At 44.2% G+C, this 16,351-nt stretch overlaps 1 protein-coding gene across 2 annotated transcripts; it reads left to right on the top strand.

Annotated features, from left to right (window-relative positions):
* The first annotated feature begins 534 nt into the window (after positions 1–534).
* On the top strand, positions 535–9,056 carry LOC138588594 (epithelial cell adhesion molecule-like). 2 transcript variants are annotated; one of them, XM_069658804.1, is made up of 8 exons: positions 535–648; positions 5,187–5,288; positions 5,383–5,602; positions 6,030–6,095; positions 6,177–6,243; positions 6,325–6,420; positions 7,894–8,085; positions 8,166–9,056. In XM_069658804.1, exons 1-8 carry the CDS (start codon positions 594–596, stop codon positions 8,217–8,219), a joined length of 852 nt encoding a protein of 283 aa, XP_069514905.1. In that variant the 5' UTR covers positions 535–593; the 3' UTR covers positions 8,220–9,056. The 2 variants fall into 2 exon arrangements, with proteins under 2 accessions (XP_069514905.1, XP_069514906.1); XM_069658805.1 differs by lacking the exons at positions 7,894–8,085; positions 8,166–9,056 and adding an exon at positions 6,519–7,081.
* Positions 9,057–16,351: the final 7,295 nt, after the last annotated feature.

Here is a 16,351-nt window from a genome sequence, read left to right as displayed (position 1 = left end):
CCCTTAAATGCTCCGACTGCACTTTTCATGTTAATGCAGAGTGTGGAGTGGACAATGAACTCAAGTGGAAGCACAATATCTCTGAAACACTCTGATGGAACAATCAGTCTGAAGAGTTTAATAAAACAGTTCTCAACAACACAGTGTCAGAGAGCCTGATTCACTCTGTCAGCCCAAAGCTTATTAACGTCACATGTGAGTGTGTGTTTCCTCAGTACCACCGGAGAGATCCACATCTGACAGCTTCACAGTACAGCTCTTGTGTCCTGTCCACAGAAAACCTCGTATCTCTACATGTGTTTATATTAGCTGTTTGTGATGAGCTGAAGGCTCTGCGCACTCACAGACTCGCACACTTCAAGACGCGTACCCGCTCACTGTGTGCGCGCTCAGGGCTGTCCCGCTGCCAAATTGCGCACTGTATCAGCATGCACCCAGCGAAGCTCACACACACCCTCACACACACACACACACCGATCAGAGCACGCACGCACGCACGCACAGGGGGAATCAAGCTTTGGGTGGCTCGACTGGACTCGACAGACACAAAACTAACAGGAGGAAACTCATATTACTTCCACTGGTGTTTCAAAATGTGGATTGCGCTCGTGCTGGCTGCGCTCGCGGTGGGAGCTTCATCACAAAGCTGTGAGTAGTTTCATTTATTTAACTTAATCAAAGTAAAAAGTCTTCTTGCGCAGTTTGTGCTTACACAGACGCTTTCCCAGCTTCACGTACAAACAGGTAACACTTCTAAATGTTAACTGTGTGTAGTTTTCTGTAGTGCATTAATAATCATCCATGTCTGCAGGGAGAGCCCACCGGGCTTTTAACGGTGAAATGAGTTTTAAAAAAAGGGTGAAATCAGGTCTGACCGTCAAAAACCTAATTAGAAAATACTGTGACGACATCAGCGTGTCAGAAAACACATTTTGTTTTTATCATTTGTTCTCTTCAGCGGTGAAAGGGAGGCAAAGTGATGATCGTAGCGGCATTTCTCCCAAATCATTTTGCAGTGGTGGGTGTACAAATTTTGAGAAGGTTCTAGAGAAGCCTTCTTCTTAGTCCCCCCTCTTTTGAAAGATGGAGTTTGAGCTTTTCCACTTAGACCGGAACGCATCCCTCTCACGGCTGTAACTTGGGAAGTGCGCAGTGTTCAAATCCCGTTTGTGCTCACTGGGAAGTCTAAGAACCATTTTTAATTGTTTAAATAAAGTAAGTATGCAAGAAAACAATCTGACATTCACTGTGTAAAGAAACTAACTTTACTGTATAAACTTTAGTATTTACATGTTATAGTAGCCTACTACATTTTTCCTCTCCTCTACACCTCAGGGATACATTTTGCACTTTGTAAGTCCACCACATCTCAGGTCTGACAGTTTCAGTTCCCTTCAGATTACAGCTCGTCATCCTCTTCCTGTCAGTAAACCATGTGAGGACATTCTGCTGACTATCACTAGCTCATCCTGAGGTTAAAAAATGTCCCAGAGCTGAACACAGGCGGCTTCTTCCTGAGCTCATGAGGAGCGATATGAGGTTCTCACAGGGATGTTTCACACATCTTATGATGTGCTCATGGTGCTCTGCTGTAGACTAAACCAGACAACAGTATATAAAGTAGTTATCGCCCCACCTCAAACATCTGCAACATTAATACAGGAATGACATCAATCCAAAAGTATCAAAGTTACAGGAAACATTTTACAGTGAAACACTTTCACTTTAAGTACATTAGCTGTTCATAGTGTCAGTACTTTTCATTGTGCTGGACTCACCGTGTGCTATTAACGGTTTAAATGAAGTACAGGGTCTGAATACTTCTGTCACCACTGGCATAAACAAATAAATTAACTGTATTCATTCTAAACTGGGGCTGGTGGTGAGCCTTTGTCCCTCACAGCTAGAAGGTTCCTGGTTCGAGTCCCGGTTCAGGCATAGTGGGCCTTTCTGTGTGGAGTCTGCATGTTCTCCCTGTGCATGTGTGGGTTCCCCCCAGGTACTCCGGCTTCCTCCCACAGTCCAAAGACATGCTCGTTAGGTTCACTGGTGACTCTGACTGTAGGTGCACTGCTAAGCAGTAAATATGCAGCAATTAAGATATGACAGACTTTATTATACTAGAGCACCATTGCTCCAAAGTTACTGTACAAAATATGAGTAACACAAAAAACAACTATAGGTGAAATATGAAATGTAAAGTGTCGCCTACATGGGTTAAAGAGACGGTGATTCATATAATAATATGACCAAATGAAGCTGCGTAGACAGAAGTGAGGGGAGTTACACTGACAGCAGTGTGTGCAGTGATAATAAACTTATACTGCACCAGATGATGAATGTAAAGATCACACATGTATAACTTAATTGTTCATAATAATTTTGAAAAGTTATATTGCTCAACATAGTGAAAGTAATTTGCATGTAGTACTAATAAATAAGAGGTGGTCGGAGGTTCAGTTTTGTCTCGTCTAACACTGTAAAGATATTCAGATTTAATATCTCCTGAGCTCAGTGTCGTCCTGCTTCATACAGGTTTATTGTTCTGTCTGTAATACAGCTCTGTACAGAGTGTAGACATGCAGGTTCATTGATATTGGAATGGCCGGGTGCGTGCGCGTCTCTTACCTGGGGAAGACATTGCACCAGGATGCACTATGGGAAGAAGGCGAGCCAGCGAAGGCAGTGTGATGCTTTGGGCGATGTTCTGCTGGGAAAGCTTGGGTCCTGCCGTTCATGTGGATGTTACTTTGACACGTACCACCTACCTGAACATTGTTGCAGACCAAGTACACCCCTTCATGGAAACAGTATTCCCTAATGGCAGTGGCCTCTCTCAGCAGGATAATGCGCCTGTGACACTGCAGACATGGTTCAGGAATGGTTTGAGGAGCAACAAGTTCAAGGTGTTGACTTGGCCTGCAAATTCCCCAGATCTCAATCCAACTGAGCATCTGTGGGATGTGCTGGACAAACAAGTCCGATCCATGGAGGCCCCACCTCGCAGCTTACAGGACTTAGAGGATCTGCTGCTCACGTCTTCGTGCCAGATACCTCAGCACACCTTCAGAGGCGCTTTAACACTACCTGTCACATTCACCCTTTCACACACACGTTCACACACTGTGAGCACAGGCTTCTATACAAAGTGTCAATCTCCAATCAGGATTTAAAGCCCCTGAAAACCCAAATCCACAAAATCCCTCTAACTGTGTAATTTAGGGTCTTCTGTACACACTAGTAAGCATCTTAAAAGTTTTAGAAATTAGTTTTAATCCAAACTCGAGTTATTGCCATTGTTTCTTTGTTAACTTCCCTGACGCTGGGGTTAACTGGACGTGTTTATGTATGATATTTATCACGTCATAAATTTCTTTGAACCAATGAACCGCAGTTGTCCCGCCCTCTCAGGTGCAAAGGGTTCTCGCTTGCGATCATCCTCCTCTCTGAGTCTGAGCTAACTCGTGTCCACACACCCTGATCGTCTCTGCACATACCTGTTGTAATTAGCTACCTAACATCGCCTTTTCCCCATCATGCCTGTGTGTGCTGTCCCCGGTGCACATCCACCATCTGAGATGACAACGTGTCATTCTTTTATTTTCCAACTCCGGTGGACTTGGAGAAGCAGCAGTGTTTCCGCTACATACATTTAGTGAATTGTTGCAGCGGCTTGTAAAGCATTGGCCTGCGCAGCTGTCTACTTCAGTGTAGAGGATAAGCAAAGCTTAACTCGGTCTGTATTCTTTAGCCATTGGCATATTTATTTGGGGCCAGTACAGGAGGTTTCATCTAAATACACTGGCATAAAAACAGAACTGCAGGTGCCGTGCCTGCTCTCCTCTTCATCAACATAACAGGGGGGCACAGAACGTGACGACATCACATCTGGCAACCAAATAAACAACAGCGGGACCAGTTTACTTCTAACGGCAAAAGAGGGTCCGCTCCGCATCGCTGATAACGGCATACATATGCAGTTCTAACACGCAGTGTAAACAATCCACGTGCCTCTATCAGCTGTGCACTCAGTATCAAACTCTCAGCTCCCTGGTGATCTGGACCTGGAGATGACCTGGAGATATTGTGTATCTAACTCAGTATGTCCCTACTGTAAATACATTGATTGTCGACTGTTTATAAAGCTTATAAAAGGTGATGTCATTTGGTAACGATCGATCGATCGTTTTGATCTTCATTAATAACGTCCCTCTTGCACACGCGACTCACATGCTTTTTTTAATTGTGAGAGAAAATATGTAACTTTTGTGACTTAATGAAACAGACTGCTGATGAAGACAGTCAACACAGCAGACAGAGAGACTGACAGAAAGAGGGGGGCGGGGCCAGTAGCGGTGCAGAGAGCAGAGGTACAGGTGTGCTGGGGGACTGAAGTAGATTGTGAATTAAAACTTAATGAGGTGAAGAAGAGAGAACAATTAAAGTGTAGAAGTAAGAAATAACCATCGATAAAGAGGCTCAGTCTACATGTGATGTGCTTTTCACAGAAATCATTGATATATGACATTAATTGAAATCAATTAATTACAAAGCCTGTAATGAATTAGATTCATTTTTTTAATCACCTGACAGCAATAGTTTTGATATGATGTGCACATGCGCACATAACTGGGTGGTACAACAAACCCTCTACCCTGCTGCTGAAAGTCCTAGAGGAAACTCTGCTTTCCCATGCGCCATTGTTGTGTTGACAGTTGCCATGAGAACGTGGACAGGCGAATAGGCACAGGATCTGCCACGCCTACACAGTCCTGAGAAATGGTCTGAACAGCCTAATGAGCTGTTTTTCAAGAAGATTTTCTCGTGGTTGTGAACATTTATTTCCAGTCAGATGTTTGTGGATGCTTCATGACACACTCAGCTCTGATATCAGATATTCATCTTTGCTATTTCAAGCCGAGTTTCCAGGGCCTTTAAGCGTTCACACTCATTCATACTCTAATGGCTCCACCTTCAAGAGCACTTTGGGGTTCAGTGTCTCGCCCAAGGACACGTCGACCTGTACATTGCAGGAGTTGGGGATCGAACCGCCAACCTTCTGATTCTACTGAGCCACAGCCGCCCCTCAGTTGATTAAAGAAGCCATTCACTTTGACATGGTTACATTCAGAGTTATTAACAGTAGATGTAATGTTGACAGATGTGTTTGATGTGTCTGTGCTCAGGTTCATGTGGAACCATGAAGTGGGCCACCTGTGACGGGGATCCATGCACCTGTACTCTGTTGGTTGGAAGCAACGAGGCGCAAACGCTGAACTGCAAAGCCTGTAAGTAAAAGATGTGATCACAGCTCCCTGCAGGTACTTCTGTCCTTTCCTGCTCCTGATGTCTCCTTTCCTTCCTCCTTTCGTCCCCCCTCAGTGATCCCTAAGTGCTTCCTGATGAAGGCTGAGATGTACCAATCCACCGGTGGGAAGCCGGGGGACAACGACGCCATCTACAACCCCGACTGCGAGAACAACGGCACATTCAAGGCCAAGCAGTGCAACACCGAGAAGTGCTGGTGCGTCAACAGCGCCGGCGTCCGCCGTACCGACAAAGGAGACAAGGACCTGAAGTGTGAGAAGCTGGTGGAGACGAAGTGAGTATTTTAATCCTCCCTTTTAAAATCCCCAGCCGCCAAAAAAATACAAAGAGACAAAGAAATCACAAGAAATGACACTGAGGGATTTTAATCAAAAACTGAAAATACAGATCGAAAAGGTGTTTCACCCCCCCTCCACATAACGTACTCAGAGGCATCACTCTCAGTACGAGCTTAAAGTATAAACTTGTGTTTAATTAAAAAAATAAGCTGAAAATAAGTGTGTCAAACTTTTCTCTCACTTCAGTTTGTTTTAAAAAAGACAGCGCATTCTTCATTCCTTCAGTGTTTAACCGGGTTAGTCCTCTGACAGATTACATCTCCTGTTTCCTTCAGTTCACACTGACTGTAATTCAACCTCTGAATGCAGCTAGAGGACTGAAGAGTTCCAAGGTTTAACGCTGACGTGTTTTTTGGCTTTCAGCTTGGTTAGTTTTCTGCTCACACACAAACCAGTGGACGGGGGAGTGGATGCCAACAAGCTGAAGCTGTAAGTGTTTCAAATACGTTCACAGGAAGAGACAGAGAGCCCATCACAGTAACAGCAGTTTGTATTGTTTTGCTGTTAAAGGGACCTTATGGATGCAATTAACAAACGTTACAGCAACTTTAGCAAAGACCTGAAGGTGGACATTAAGGTGAGTGAGAAAACATCCATTTTTGTTTAATAATATATTTAATATACAGAACATTAAAACGTGCACGGTGTCGTCCTGCAGTACTACCCTGAAGAGCGCCAGATCACAATCAACGTGAAGCCACGGGAAGACAACAGGCCCGACCTGACCGACTTGGGCTACTACATAGAGCGAGATGTATGTTAATATAAACATGTATACTTTTTGTTTTAGAAATGAGGTCGACCGGTTCTGTCATGTTTCTTATTTTATCCTTCCAACATCTTCATCTACAGCTGATGATTGTGGATGAAGATGTGTGCCCCTCCCGCACCCGTTGCGAGCAGCAACTAGCGACACATGCTCGTCAGACAAACACACACATACAGAGAGAGAGACGTTAGCTGGCACATCCCTACTTAATGCACTGATTGAGGTACGATGTCTCCTGTTAGATATGGACCATGTCATGGCGCTGTTTTTTAAAGTGCCGATGTCATCTACGTGGGCTTTGGATCATTGTGATATGCAGTGTCTTTAAAGGGAAGCCTCCTTCACACAGCGGGGTCGTGGTGAAAAATGCAAAACGTGGGCCGCTGGTTTGGCTCGATGGTAGAGCAGGCAACCCGTGTGCAGAGGCTGCAGTCCTCGACGCACTGATCGCACGTTCGACTCCCGATCTGCTGATCATTTGGAGCATGTCTTCCTCCACTCTCTCCTCCCCACATGTCCTGTCTCCCCTCAGCTGTCCTATCAAAGAAAGGCAAAAGCCAAAAATATCATCTTTAAAAGAAAAAAGAAATGCAAAACGTTTTTTGGGCTACATGATAATACAAAACACTTTCTGTGTAACAGGGTTCTCTAGCAGTGACATTTGTCTCTGTTTTGGCTTCATAACCGAAGTGTGCTCCTACATCTGCTTTTATTTTTCAACCCCGCCTGCTGAAGTAACACCGGCAGTGACGGATGCAGGGAAGAAACAAGCCTACTGGTGTTGCAGCGATGTCTACAGGAGCAGAGGTCGTTATAATATTAGGGCGTCTTAAATCCATTAAATATATCGATATGAAGGTCGGTTATCGCAATCGACATTGTATGGATATTTTTGGGCAGCCGTGGAATAAACCAGGTGCTGAGAACATGAAAAAACAATCATTAAAAAGCATTATCAGTCATCAGGAGCTCACCATGCAGAGGACGTGGAACTTGTTCTCTTATAGAAAAGACCAATCAGGAAGCTTAATGTGATCCTCCAGGCTTCTTTTATGATGTGTTGCAACCTGTTCTTACCTACGGCAATGATGATGGCAAAGGTAAGGACCGACTCTATAGTAGAGTTGTAGAATTGAATCATAAATTCAGCTCCCTGAGGAAGTGCAGACGGCTGCTCCTGTTGTCTTTGAATGAGAGCTTGTTATCAATGACAGCACCCAGATACTCCGAGCACTGCCGAGCCATCTCTGCACCTCAGATACAACAGATGCAGGGCAAACCGTTGGAGAGGGAGAAATTCACATGCACCAAATTGGATGCTTACGTGCGCTAATATGAACAACCACACGAACCCACATGAAACAGGGCCGAGCCTTCATCCTGTTTCTGAAGCAACACAGAGGCAGCGCGACCGGCGTCTCCACTTTACTGCTGACCCGACTCCCCATCCTCCTGCAGGTGAAGCTGCTGCCCCTGTTCAAACCCCAGGAGAGGTTTGAGCCGATGGTGGGCGGCAAGAAGCTGGAGATTGAGAACATCCGGGTTGACTACATGGATGAGGAGCCCCCGACCTTCTCTGGGAAATCCCCGCAGGGCTGGGCTATCGCTTGCGTGGTGATAGTGGTGCTGATCATTTTGTTATTGATCTTGGTGAGTATTTCCACCTCCATCTTGTGTTGACATGCAGCATTGAGCCAAGGTTGAATTCTCCTCTTGTTTGTGTGTTTTAGCACTGCGCCAGAAAAAGTTGGATACGCCGGAACACACGGCGCCATGAGAGATGAACTTCCTGTTCACTTTCTTTTTCACTCTGTGTCATTGTTGCATCATTTGCGACTTATTTTAATCAACATTTAGAATAAAATAAGCGGATCAACCGATGCAGAGCTCTTGTTCATACAGACAGCTGTCACTCTGGCTGAGCTAACAGACTCAGGCTGCTGTTAAGTTTGTTAAAAAATATATCAGTGTTCAATAAATACACAGAGTTCATACTACAGTCAGGACTCCGATGGTCTGTCAAAAAGCAGACACAGTGGATCAGTTCAGACTCAAATTGCAAACATTAAAATATATTAAAATGGGTCCTCATGTTCAGAAACATGGTGAGGTTGTAGTGACAGGTTTGTGAGTTTAGTCTAAAAAAAAACGTACAAAATTATTTTAAATGAAGCAGCGACGTCGCAATGACTTCTTTCTCATCAGATCCGTGCCTTGATTAAATGAACCACCACAGATTGGAGCTGAAATTTCACCATGCCCAAAATGTCCCCTCTTTAGTTCTTGTACCTCAATGTCCAAATGTTTAAATTAACCCTACACTCACGGGTTTCAGGGAATTGAACCACTAGTCTTCTCTGACCTCCAGGCTACCTACCGCCCAAACACAGCAGGCTGCAACCGGCCCTGGTGTAAAAGATCATTCAGCTTGCTTTTTTGTTGTTATAAAGCTGTCGGCACTGGAGCAACACTCAAATACAAAATGTGTAAAAGTTTTGACCCGCCGTCCAATTTGCCACGAAGAACTTGAAACATGCTGCACTTCTTTTGTCACGTGGTAGATTCTTTCCTTCATGTGTGTTTGTTGGACTGTTTGAAATAAAAAGATGTGGTGAAGCTTTCTTTGTGTTTCAGAGCGTTCTTTGTACCTCGATCACATTCAGGTTCTTATTTGCTCAGGATGCAAAAACCTGAAACTCAAACAAACACTTGTGTTCAGAGGATGACAGCTCATACAAATTTTCCTCAGGCCTCATGAATTCAACACGTGCACCTGCAATCATGATAAGGACAAATACACAGGAGTTACTCCTTTGGAACAATCCAAACAGAGTTGTGAGTTTGGACCCTAACGCCCCGTCGTGTCTCCTCCCCTCTGTTATAACTCTTGCAGTGCGTATTGAGCGAGCGGTGAATATTCGCAGTGAGGTTGTGAATGTGGCTGTAGGTCGACATTAAACATCATATTCTTTAGCTGTCTACACCGGAAGCCTCAAAAAGATTAACAAACAACAGAGCATATGAGCCTCTCTTTATGACAAATGTAGGGCACACACACACACACACACACACACACACACACACACACAGCAGGCATAAAGCCCATAAACACGTATGACACTGAGGATACTCTCGTGTTCGTGAGAGCCTGCTGTATGTTATATGTAGCATGAATGAGGTTCGGGAGGTCGGGAGGTTGAGGATGTCAAGACTCCACACCGACACTGATGGGTGTGTCTTTTAGAATGGAGCAGTCACGCTGCCTCTCTTTAACCCAGGAGACGCTGTTCCTCCAGAGAGACTGAAGGTAATTATACATGTTTCTACATTCACAAGCTGAAGTGAGACTCAGAAGGTAGAGCTCAACCACATCAGTGTTGTGTCTACGTGAATGATGATCAACAAACAGAATGATGTGTGTGAAGTCACAGTCAGGCTGAGCTCTGCAGCTTTAACCTGCAGGTTCACACAGAGGTCAGCGTCAGGGAACACTTTAGATCACAGGTTAGGGACCCCTGAACTCCACCCCCTCCCCCTGAACTTTCTCTGCCTCTCTGACTTGCTGTTGAGTTCAGAGTCCGTTTAAAGGGACCCTTTATGTTAAATTAATGTAACTCCATATTAAGACATGCTTATATGGTGTGTTACTGTTCAGTGATCCTCCTCTCTGTGTTTCATACGGTAAACTTTAACACACTGCCCCGGCAGCATTCTTCAGATTCCTGTACAAATTATAAAGCTCTTATAAAACCAAATATATAAAGTGTACATCCTTTATATAATATTTTCTTTTATTCTTTCTAAGTTTCCTAACAGTGGGAGTACTTGAGTGATCTAGATGTCTTTGGGTGTGTTTACACCTGTACTTACAGCTGTCCACTTGTGGTCGGATCACTCAGGATGCATGTTAATGCCAGGTGCAGACAGGGCCTAGGTCATCATGTTTGTGTATGCAGTACCAGTGATGTCCTAACAGGGGCAGTGTTTGACCCTATTTTGTATTTGTGCACAGTCCATACTGTCAGGAAACTACGGTAACCTCACAGCTGAGAGGAATAAATATGGTTCTGTACAATGTGTGTGTGTGTGTGTGTGTGTGTGTTTGACCCAACCTAAACAGCATCAACAGCACATTGTGTGACTTCTTCTGTTTGAACACTTCATTCTTTTTTTATTCACAGCTTAGAGCGTCCCTCAAAGCTCATGGAGTGCCACAGAATCAACCGTTAATACAGCATCCACTGCACAGACTCATCAGTCCACTAGGTGTCTCCAAAGACCTCATCTCTGCTTTATTCACATTTACTTGAAGCCTCTTACAGGAAACTTATGGAGAAGTGATATGCCCAACCTAGAGGCTGACTTTGACTGGGACTCTGTGTTGACTAACATCCTGCCGACGTGTTGTTAGGAGGACCTGGAAAGGGCCTGTGAAACGCCTTTGCTTCCAGTGCTTTCTCCTGAAATCTTTGATGAGCACCCAGTCACCAGGCTGGGTGTTGCGTTGAGGACCAGTGGCCTGCTGAGGCAGTGCAGCCTTCACTTGGAGGTGAAGGGCTGAAAGGGAAGCTGTTAAGTGTACCCAGTAATATCTGGAAAGGGCTCAGCCCGCGCTTATCTCACATGCGCGTCCGCATGTGAAACAGCACGAGCAGATACATCTTTACCCATATAAGTTCAGCATCCTTAGCTTTAGCATTTAGCTTTGGCATTAAAGGAACCATTTTCACACTCTACTACACCTGCACTCTGTGGCTGATAGGAGCACTGGTGTTTTAAATCAAACCTCCAAAAATTCAGACATGTCTTTGATGTTAGTTAGTTGGTTAGATACTTTATTATTCCTTTTCAGGATTTTTCACTGCTACAGCAGCTTCAATCACTGTCAAGACACCACCTTACCAGGGATCCCCCACCGGGGCATCACTTCCATGGAAAACTTCAACCCATTTACTGAACATGTCCACCATGACCAAACAGCACTTTTTACCTTCACAGACTGAGAGTTCAATGAAATCCATCATCCAATGTTGTCCTGTGCCTGTAGGGGCAGATGACTGTGCTGTGGGACTTTTGGAGCGCCCGCTGCATTGTAAGCTGCACAGATTACAGTTCTTGCAGAAATGTTTAGCAACAACAGAAAAACCTTGTGTATACCAGCATGAATTAATGGCAGCACACATCCCCCCTTTACCTACGTGATCTTTTCCGTGAGCCAGGCGCGCATGCAAAGTGAAAAGAGCACGTGGTAAACAGGGTTTGTCATCAGGACCAATCCAAATGTCATTTGTGAATTTAGCACCAGATTTTGACCAAAGTGTTTTTCAGGTTATGTAGCCATGTCAGTGAAGGCTGTTAGATCAGGTGGAGTGTCAAACAAATGTGAGGATGAGAACATGTTAAATACATCACCAGAGCGGGCTGCTGCCTTTGCAGCTGCGTCCGCTGACGCATTTCCACGAGAAGCAGCATCATCACGTCGCGTGTGTGCTTCACACTTGATTACAGATACTGCTGAGGGGAGCAAAAACAGATTTACCAGCAGCTTGCTTACAGGCTTCTGTGAGGGCGACAAGTTCAGCTGCTTGTGCAGAATAGTGTGAGGGTAATTTACCAGGTATCACAACTTCATACCGCAAACCCAGTTTGATTCTTCCCTTTTTTATCTCGTGAGGCAGAGCCTTCAACGAAAAACTCGAGGTCAGCATTTGGAATAGATACATCTTTCAGATCCCCTCTGGGAGAGCAAACTTCCTGTAAAACTTGAACACAATCATGTGAGTCACCAGCCTCTCCATCCTCCTCAGTGGGCAGGAGGGAGGTGGGGTTAAGAACAGATCTTTTTTTTACAGTGATGTTAGGCATTTATTGCTCTCTCTTATTATTATTCTTTTTGCCGTCTGTCCTGCTCTTCTGCATGTTCCGCATGTAGCAGGATATCTGACGGAGAGGTTGTGTCCCATGTGATGCAGGAACGGTTCACAGCTTCAGACAGATGTGGATGCATCTGGGCTCTCTTTAGGTTGGATTTATCAGGGCTGAGTGGATGTTCACCCAGTCCTCCTCCGGGATTCTGATTGCTGCTGTGTTGGTCAAGCTGGGCTGTCCACTGGTTCGCCTGGTTTTTGATCAAATGTTTCCACTGAGGTCATGTGTCCAATCCTCTGTTGGTGTAGGGGCGGAGGCACTAGGTGATCCTGTGTTTGGTCTTGGTGGGGAGGGGATGCCTGGCCTGGAGGTGCTAGGTTGTAGGGTGGTGGTGGAGCGGAGTCCAGGTGGTGATCCATTCCTCTCCCAGAGGGTATAAAGGTTGGGTTAGTGTGTGTTCTTCTGAATTGTCTTGTTTTTTCTTTTTAACTTTATTTATATTCTTCGCTTCATGTCTCAGTCTCACTTCCTCTCTTCTACATGCTTCTGTCCTCCAATAATTAACTGCCTTCCAGTCAGCCTGAAATATCACAAACTTCTTTCCTTTAGATTTAGACTTCTTTCTGCTCTCTTTCTGTCCTCCTGTTCTTTACATTCTAATATTTCACCTAACTGGTCAAGTTGGCGGAGGCTGAAACTGCCCTGTTGAGGGAAACCCAATTCTACCCATTTTGATAATTGATCACAACTTCCCGGGTGCTTTGACTTCATCACTTTAATCATGTCTGATTGGAATTTAGGTTTCGGACCTGAGTCCGGTTCGCGAGACTGCTTGCTCTGAGCCCTACCCATCTCATCCCTAGTACTTAACTAATGCTCTCTTTGAATAAACAACCTTGGAATCAGTTATTTACGAGTCTGTCGGACTCTCTCCTTGGCAACACGGTCCGTGGTATTTTTTATTCTTATAGGCCTACTTATTTTACCGGTAAACCTTTAGCCTACTCAAAAATCAATACTGGAAATCACTGGAAAATTTCAAATTTAATTAAAATGATCTCTCACCGTTGTATTGTTTCTTTGGACGCTGTTTAGGATTGGTTCTTTTTCCCTTTCGATAGGATCCGAGCGCTGGCCGGGCTCCGCAGGGCGGTCAGCTGCGCTTTTCTGCCAGTCCGACGGAGTCCGATCAGGCGTCGGATCCCATCCTCGTCGCCAAGTTTGTGGTGGCAATTTCTGATGACGAGACCAATAAAGTTCTTTGGGAAACAAATAGTCTTTTGATGTCATTTAATTGAAGAATATTAAAAGATGAGTAAAAGCAATTAACAACTCGAGCTGGGTCAGACCACTTCACAGAACGCAGCTGTCTGACTGACTGACACAGAATCAAGGTTCACAGTGTATGTTATACATTACAGGAAGAGCTCCCTCTCACAGAGACAAGGTGTTATTGTCATGACATATTGTCTAGAGTTTACCCCTTGCCCTGGAGCTCTCAGCCCAGACAAGGCCACCAACTATCTAAGGAGCAACAGTAAATCATGCACAAGACCCCGGAGAGGAGCAGACCATACATATCCTTAAAATTAACCTTGGCTGATTATACCATGATTATTGACTATATAATAATAAAGACGTTAGAACACATCATTAAACAGGTTAACATGAAAATTTCCTTCACACCTACCTGCAGCCGACTTCGCCGCCTATTCATCTGATGTGTTCTCTTTATCAATAGAGGTATCTACAGTTTACCCATTTTTGATTTTGAATGATCAAGTCGAGAGTATCAGAAGAGGCTTATTTTGGCAGGCCTAATTACAGAAAAGTAGCTGCAATACGTTGGAAGCAACCCGACAAACTTGCCATCACACATCGGTTCCTCACATGTATTGATGTTATTCACATGGAACTTTGAACTGCTTGTATAAATGGGGTTAAAGAGGCCGACCTGAACCAATGGCATTTGGCTCTTCAGAAACTGAAAGCTCTCGTACATCGCTGCACAACAACCTTGAGACATGTCCGTTATGTTCCTGGGGGGGTCGGGGCTTGTTTTCATTGAACTGTTAAACCTTCTTTGCTCTTCATTTTTCTCTCTGTATTTATTATGTGTTGGGGTTTTTTTTAACACTGTACAATCTCTATAAAAATAAAAACATATTTGATCACAAAAAACCCTACCAGTACGATGGCTGCGATGCAGTCTACAGAGGTACAGAGATAGACCTGCTTGTTAAAGAGTCCATGCATTTTTAACCAGAAACAACCAATAGACCATTTTTTCAAAGCCGCCAGACTCCATTGAAAAAACTCACAAAACAGTGAGTTGTTTTTGTTTGGTGTTATTGTGCTGGATCAGAACTTCATTCAAAAAAACTAATTCACAGAATAATACAAACTAAGTGCCTGAGGCGGCAGACAACAAAGGATGTTGTTCTTTGTGGCATTGAAGGGAGTGTCTGGTAATCATTCAGATTAAATAAAAATCCAGGTTTGAAAATAAAATCACATTAATAACATTTAGAAAAACCAATAGCTAAGAAGAACCCATGAGTGCAGATGTTGTACATCAGACATAGGGCTCTTCAAACATCTGCTGCCAACACTCCTCTTCCCTTTCACCATTCAGTCAGCAACCAACCCAGGCCAGCAAACACGGCCCAGAGGTGACGTTCAGTAACTGAATGAGCTCAGGTGACGCCTAGCAGACAGCTAGCAGCTCCCACCTGTCACTCAAAGAGGCCACGCCCCTAATGATGCATCACTTTAAGCCTTATATAATGTAAACAGGTGAGTTGTATAAAGATAAATGTGGGGACATAAATCAACAAAGGTGCCCTCACCTTTACTTTTTTCAGTAACATATATCACCTCAATTTATTTACAGTTTCTCTGTCATTGTTTTTGTTTGAAAAGTCAATTTGTGTGTGTGTGTGAATTGTTTCTTGGACTCAGGGACTGACGTGTCTGTCTGTTCAGTATTTACCCATAACAGACAGTTAGCTTAGCTTAGCATAAAGACTGAAAACAGGACTTATACATTTCCTGAGCCTGGTGTCACTGCGTCCCCAAAATAAAACTCTGACATATTAGATCAGCCTGGAACATTTTCTACACCAAACCAAACTCAGACTGTTCAGTGAAGCTGTTGCAGTGCGCTTAGCTTTAGTAAAGATCCTGCTTTGGACGAATGATCTACAAACCTGAATCATATCTGAGTACATGTGTGTTGTTAAACATAATGTCGTCCATCAAATGTTAATATATTTCAGCTCTGTTTAGTCGTCCACATGTCGCAGTGTAACGATCTGATGCTCAGCGTGAGAACTGATCAACAGTCAGGTAACTTTACTTTGAAAATCTGCAGGAAGTCTGGTCTGAGATGCAGCCGAAAACCAGTAAAGTGTGTGTTCATAAATGAAACACAGAGAATGATGTGTGTGTGAAGTTACAGTCAGGCTGAGCTCTGCCGGAGCTTTAACCTGCAGGTTCACACAGAGATCATCTTTTTGGGGAGTTCAGCAGCAGCAGCTCGTGTGCTGACTGGCTGATCTTATTAACGTTGTATGTAGTTTGCTTCATTCCCTGTGAAGGACTCGACTGGGGTTTACACTGAGGTGATCTTATTTTTCAGCTTGTTGTAAAACCGAAATCTATGAATCTAATTTTATTTTCTCTGCGACTCCAGACTGCAGGTGAGACAGGTAGTCTCTGTGAGAGCTGACGCTCAGCGTGTCATCCAGCAGAGTGTGACACACCTGAGAAATGTTTTTCTGCCTCTGGTTTCTGTCAGGTAAGATACCTGCTGATGATGTCATCATGTCACACTGAGTTTCTCTGTATATAACAAACAGCCCCACGTATGTCTATATTTACGGTCCATGTCTGTTTAATTCCTGTCATTTAAAACATATATACATATACGCATACTTATGTGATTGAGTGGCCGCTCTCAGATCTCTCTTATTAAATATCGGACACAGAACGTCCTCCAGGCTGTGACACAGAAACTGTTCCAGCTGTCGTCCTGCAGGAGAGTAAA

This window comes from Semicossyphus pulcher, unplaced genomic scaffold, assembly GCF_022749685.1.
Source record: "Semicossyphus pulcher isolate SPU_LCO1_2020_fin unplaced genomic scaffold, fSemPul1.0.p SCAF_12, whole genome shotgun sequence".
NCBI classification, from domain to species: domain Eukaryota; kingdom Metazoa; phylum Chordata; class Actinopteri; order Labriformes; family Labridae; genus Semicossyphus; species Semicossyphus pulcher.
The sequence above is the reverse complement of the archived record's forward strand: the minus strand, read 5'-3'. Positions and strand labels throughout refer to the sequence as shown.